This window comes from Citrus sinensis, chromosome 1, assembly GCF_022201045.2.
Source record: "Citrus sinensis cultivar Valencia sweet orange chromosome 1, DVS_A1.0, whole genome shotgun sequence".
Classification (NCBI taxonomy): domain Eukaryota; kingdom Viridiplantae; phylum Streptophyta; class Magnoliopsida; order Sapindales; family Rutaceae; genus Citrus; species Citrus sinensis.
The window spans coordinates 15427555-15433696 of record NC_068556.1 but is presented as its reverse complement, the minus strand read 5'-3'; the positions used below and the strand labels follow the sequence as shown (position 1 = coordinate 15433696).

At 38.8% G+C, this 6142-nt stretch overlaps 2 protein-coding genes across 2 annotated transcripts; one reads left to right on the top strand and one right to left on the bottom strand.

Annotated features, from left to right (window-relative positions):
• Positions 1 to 626: 626 nt before the first annotated feature.
• Positions 627 to 2087, top strand: LOC102614117 (auxin-induced protein 5NG4). Its single transcript, XM_052441472.1, is given in 4 exon segments — positions 627 to 742; positions 828 to 888; positions 890 to 1072; positions 1177 to 2087. Coding segments are annotated over 4 exon segments (492 nt in total). The 5' UTR covers positions 627 to 692; the 3' UTR covers positions 1375 to 2087.
• A 1717-nt stretch (positions 2088 to 3804) lies between these two features.
• On the bottom strand, positions 3805 to 5871 carry LOC102627807 (T-complex protein 1 subunit delta). Its single transcript, XM_006490647.4, has one exon. The coding sequence runs from the start codon at positions 5599 to 5601 to the stop codon at positions 3994 to 3996; it is 1608 nt and encodes a 535-aa protein (XP_006490710.1). The 5' UTR covers positions 5602 to 5871; the 3' UTR covers positions 3805 to 3993.
• Between the last annotated feature and the right edge of the window lie 271 nt (positions 5872 to 6142).

Sequence of the window (6142 nt, the reverse complement as noted above, 5' to 3'; positions counted from 1 at the left end):
ATATATAGGCAAGCACCCTTTGCCTTGTGATTGTACTTCAACAAAAAGCCTAATTAAAATTATTGCTAGAGTCTTGAGAAAATGAAACTTCTTATGGCATTGCTTGCCCTGCAGTTCTGCTTTGTAGGATTTCACATAGTGAGCAGAGTAGCACTAAACATAGGAGTCAGTAAAGTGGCTTATCCAGTTCATAGAAACATCATTGCTCTCATTTTATTAAGTCCTTTCGCTTATGTTTTGGAGAAGTAAGTCTTTTGTTGGTTGTTCTACACGCAAATTTGGCTTGTTGCTTTTCTTTGGTTCACATTATAATATTATTGTGTATCGTTTTCAGGAAGGAAAGAGCTCCTCTTACATTTTCTCTGCTCGTTCAGTTTTTCTTTCTTGCAATTTTGGGGTAAGAATCTAAATAAAGATATATGAGATTTTTTTCACTTGGAATCTGAGCAAATACAGTTGTGGTGGAGTCAAGAGATCTTAAGGGCGTAGCTCAGAAATCTACGCCTACTAAAGGCGAGACCTTCACTCCTACATATAAAGAGATATATTTACTCCCTTTAATATCCAACCAATTTAGTCAATAGAATTTACTTACTAATCAGCCATTTCATTGATAGTTTGTCAGAATAACAGCAAACCAACGATTTTATCTTCTGGGATTGTATTACGCATCTCCAACTTTTGCTTCTGCAATGCAAAACTCAATTCCTGCAGTCACTTTTGTTATGGCTTCTTCTCTAAGGTAATTGAGGCTCTATATATTTCTTTCGATATTCTCTAGTATGGCTTTTGCTTCTTGTCAGATCTTTCTTTCTTTATGTCAGCAGACTAGAGCAAGTAAATAATGGGAGAAGAGATGGATTCGCAAAAGTTCTGGGCACGATTGCAAAGTGTTGGTGGTGCCAGTATTGTCACACTTTACAAAGGCCCTCCTCTTCTGCATCAAGTTACGCATGCAACTTATTTGGAACCAGAACACTACATGTCTTCAAGTAAATCACAGAACTGGACATGGGGTTGTATTTTCTTGTTTGGTCACTGCATTTCTTGGGCTGGTTGGATGGTTCTTCAGGTTAGCCTCTTCATTCTCACCGTCAACAAGTTTCCCCTTTGTTGAGCTTTTGACACATTTAGCTACTAAATTCATAAGCTGACGAAGTCATAAATGTTTTCCAGGCTCCCTTGTTGAAGAAGCACCCAGCAAAACTCACACTCACTTTATTCACATGCTTTTTTCGATTGATTCAATTCTTAGCAATCGCAGCATTTGTGGAAACTGACATCAATCGCTGGAAAATCCAATCTGGAGAAGAGCTTTTCACTATTTTTTATGCTGTAACAACTTCGATTTCAATACTCTTCATTCGAATATGATATAGTAAAACAAAAGATTAATTTCTTCACGAAATGAATTCACTTATTTCTGTTTGCTTCAGGGAATTGTGGCTTCTGGGATTGTCCTTTCTTTACAAACATGTAAATCTTGGGGGAACATTTTTTCCCCCTCTTTTCACTTTTTATAAAATTAATGTTCTGTCAAACTAAACTGGGTTCAGTAGAAAATGTATGCGACAGCCCTCTCCAATGACATTTAACATTAATTGGTCTGATTTGGTCTGTTGGAGGACAAAATCAGATAAAACTAACAGTTTCAAAGTCATCGAAAGAGAGGCTTCATAAAATTGTATAATACCGCCAAGCCAATCATGAAATTATTTATGTATAAATATAAAACCAAGCCAACTGAGATTTTGGAACTATAATTGACTACAATCATCAGATTAATGGACAAGAAGTAAACAACATTCATCTAACCATATACTCTGTCTCACTATTAACACGAATTCAATTGGAATATTCACCAAAAATAGCTGCAAAAAAAGACATTGAATTCTTAACAGTACAAACTCTAACCAATTAGAAAATTCTCCACAAAACCATGAAGAACTAATTGAATAATTCTCCTGGGGATGTTTACCAGTTGGTTCCCTAACAGCTCTAAGAAACCCATTCACAGTTCACACATTGTAATTTGTTGTACAATAGTATCAAGCTAAAGAAACTGAATCTCTAAGACAAGTGTTAAAACCGTTCAGTTTATTGACTACAGACTGCTCCATTTATATCAGCACATCTCAGGAAAATGAAAAACAATCGGCCAATATTGTCTTCCAATTGACTTTCTACGACCAGAGAGCATTTCATCACTGTTACATCTGTGTTTATCAAGCACTGAATCCTATGCATTTCAACTACATCAAATTTACTCATCAAACCTGTCTTTGTCATTTGGAAACAGTATATACTTTTGCCACCCAAAAAATTAAGCTCCCAAGGACGAGAATAGCAAATACAGCAAGTGTGTCAAGAGGCAAATCTTTTGGAACTAGACTTTATAGTATCCTCATTCAAACAAAAAGAGCAAAAGATAAATTAAAAAGAAAAATAAATAAAGAAATTGGAAACTAGTAAGAAATCTCGCATTTCCTACAATGCTTTTTATTTAATCATTCCCTAGTATTTCTTAAGCTAGGCACATTCCACGCAGAAGATGGAGTGCTGATCATTTAATTTAACCAACGAAGATACCAAACAAGCTAACAAAGATGTAAAGGTAATTTTTAGCAAATGAATTCTTGAAGTAATGTTTACTTGAAGTAATCCAGAAAGAAAAGGAAATGAATTCTTAAAAGAATTTGGACTCCTAAGTTAATTAAATTGGGTAATTCCTCGATTACATTTGGATTCTATTGATTCCTCTAATTTGTAAGTTACTCCAACCAAACAGTTCCCTAAAGAACTTGCAATGCCCTTAGACCTTAGTACCCGCTGACGGCAAAAATAAAGACATAAAAAATAACACCTCCATACGAAGAGCTATCTGTAGATGTCCAAATCCTGAGATGAACTGTCAATGCCAGCCTAACCCTACTTACAAAATTATGATAACCATTGACAGCAACAGGAATGTAGGATTGGGAGCAATTGGCACCTTTCGAAGGAAAAACACTAAAGATGAGTTTCTTATGACTCCAACATTGCCTTTAGAAATTGTAGGCATAAAAGGCCCCTATTCACAGAAAAGACATGTTTCTGTAAATCCAATTTAACAGGAAGAATTGGTCTTTAATTGAATGCTATGGATGGTAAGAAATTGTGGGTATTCAAGTCCCTATCCCTATCAGACAAGGCCCATTTCACACGCTCATCACTTCTCTAAGCTAATTGAGAATGGTGTATCTATTAACAGACAATTTAAAATCCTGACAAGAAATGACATAAAAAATAAGAATGTGGTGTAAAATGTGATTTCACTGCTACATTCTACTTGCTATCACCTGATAGAGAAGCATTGTCATAACTTAAGAACTAAAGCAATTTGACATTTGATAATACCAAGATATCATTGACTACTTGACCCAGTGACCCTGTTATAAGCTTTAACTGTCACTACCATCGGCGCTGCAAAAGCCTAACAAGTCTTTGGATGCAATTGAAGAATACAGACAGCAGCTGTATGCATGCCTGATTCTACAAGGCTTGAAGACAATTACAATATTGAAGCTAGAATAACTTTCGAGGTTTCATAGCACTAACTTCTTATAAAACGTTAACCATAACATGTTAAGACAGTTTGTCGTCTCAAAGAAGTGATCTTCTGATGAAAACATAATGTATGAACAAGTTAATGTATGTCACATACAGCTATCATAAAGCAGATGATAAATCAATAGCAGTCATCAATTTGCCTAAGCATAGATCTGATTAGAGCTTCTCACAAGGTAAAACATATAAAGGCTGAAATAGTAGTTAATCAGTCATTCGACTGCTAATTAACCATAAAACAGCAAATTCAAACCAAATATTTGGCAACAAAAATAACAAAGTCAAAACTCTTAACAGCAATCAATCCTAAAACAGAGCTTACTAATTCAGATAATACAAGGACGCAAAACATAAGTAGGGAACACACTTTCATCTTTGGATGCAAAACTACCTCACAGTAACGATGTCATCAATCTTCAAAATCATCCTTACACACTCTGCAGCCAGTGTTATTGCACTTGTGCTCACAAGCAGTGGCTGCACCACATTCTCCTCCAAAATATTGGTAATCTGCCCCTTCCTCACATTGATTCCAGAATTGATTTCCCCTTGTGCATGCCTGTTCCTCAGTTCAGTCACAATGGCAAGCGGGTTCAACCCAGCATTCTCAGCCAAAGTATAGGGAATAACCTCAAGTGCCTCTGCAAATGACCTCACACAATACCTTTCCATGCCGGACAATGCCTTTGCCCATGCTCCCAACTGCCTTGACAACTCGATCTCCGGTGCCCCACCACCTGCAATCAAAAACCGCTTGCTCACCAAACACCTAACCACACACAAGGCATCGTGCAAGCTCCTTTCAGCCTCATCAAGCACCAACTGATTTGACCCCCGAACAAGTACAGTTGTAGTCCTACCCATATCCTTAATCCCTGTAATCTTCACAATCTTCCCATCTCCAAGGGAAAGCTCTTCCACCAAATCAGCATGGCCCAACTTCTCTGCTCGAAAATGATCAATATTGGCAATAGGCAAGCAATTCAAAGTTTTAGTAATGAACTCAATCTCATCCCTCTCAACATCCTTAACCACCATAATCTTTGATTTGGCCAAATAATGCAATGACAAATCCGTCACTGCATCTCTCAAAATACTCTTTTGAATCAACAAAACGTTACACCCAGTAGCCTTAATCTTCTTAATCATTCCCAATATGTAATTCCTCTCCTCTTTCAAAATCCTATCCATCTGGGTGTAATCAGAAACCACAATGCTCTGCTCTATATCAGTCTTAGGCGGCGAAATCTGAAACTGAATCACGGCAATTTTGGCATTCTCCACACGGGTCGGCCCACCTGCAGCATGACTCGCTTTCTTATCGAAAACCAATCCTTTAACCAACTCTGTATCATCAACTGTCCCTCCTAATTTCTTCACTATCCTAATATCTCTTAAATCGACCAAATCTGGTTTGCTCGGGTCCACGACTGATAAAACGCTGTCAACAGCTAACGGCGCCAGTAACGTCGAGTACTGACTCACGACCTTACTGTTCAACGATGTGCTCGCGGACTTAACCAAGCTGTCACGGTCGGATAACTCGACCGGCACGGCCATTGCAGTGAGCACATCGACGGCATGGATCGCGGCCTTGTGTAGAGTATCGGAGATAACGGTGGGATGGATTCCGCTGGACAACAGGATGAGGCACTGTTTCAACAAGGCGCCGGCGATGACGACGACGGTGGTGGTACCATCTCCGGCGGCGGCGTCCTGAGACTTGGAGAGTTCAACAAGCATCTTGGCGGCGGGCTGGAGGACTTCCATTTTGTTCAAGATGGTAGCGCCGTCATTGGTGATGATGACCTCCCCGCTGGCTGTGGAGATCATCTTGTCCATGCCTTTGGGGCCAAGACTGGTACGCACGGCATCGGCGACGGCTCGCGCCGCCACGATATTGGCTTGGCGGATGTCTTCTTTTCGCTTGTTGTCCACGTAGGACTCCGTTTTCGAAGAACGAGGTTGAGAGGGTACTACTGCTGGTGATGCCATTTGTATTTTGTATGATCGAGAAACCCTAAAACCCTAATTTTTTTGGATCCCTAGAACCCTAATTTTGTTCGGATCAGAGTTTTGGAGTGGCAGAAAGTGTAAACAAAGAGGAAAGATCGGGGTGAGAGTGGAAATGAAATTTACGAAAACCCTAGAAACAGAGATTCAGGGGAGGTTCTGGAGGGAACAAGGCGGACAGTAAAGTGAAGTGGGTTTATGTGGGAGAGAATTTTGCAATTTGATTTGGGGTTTAAGGAGATGATTGGTAATAGTGGTAACTTTATTCTTTACTAATGATAAGTGCATTTTGTAATTACGCGGCCCAAACAGAGCAGCCTCTCATTTTCCGCCCTATCCCTTAGGGTTGGCAAATTAAAGGTTTGGACCAAACTCAGTAGATAGTAAGTGTAAGAGCTGAGTTTGGATCGAGTTTACAATAATCTTGAGCCGGGATTGGTTGGGTTTAGATTTTTATTTATTTTTTAAATTTTTTTAAAATTATTGTAGACTTGAAATAAGTTAATAATAATTAAGTTGTTAT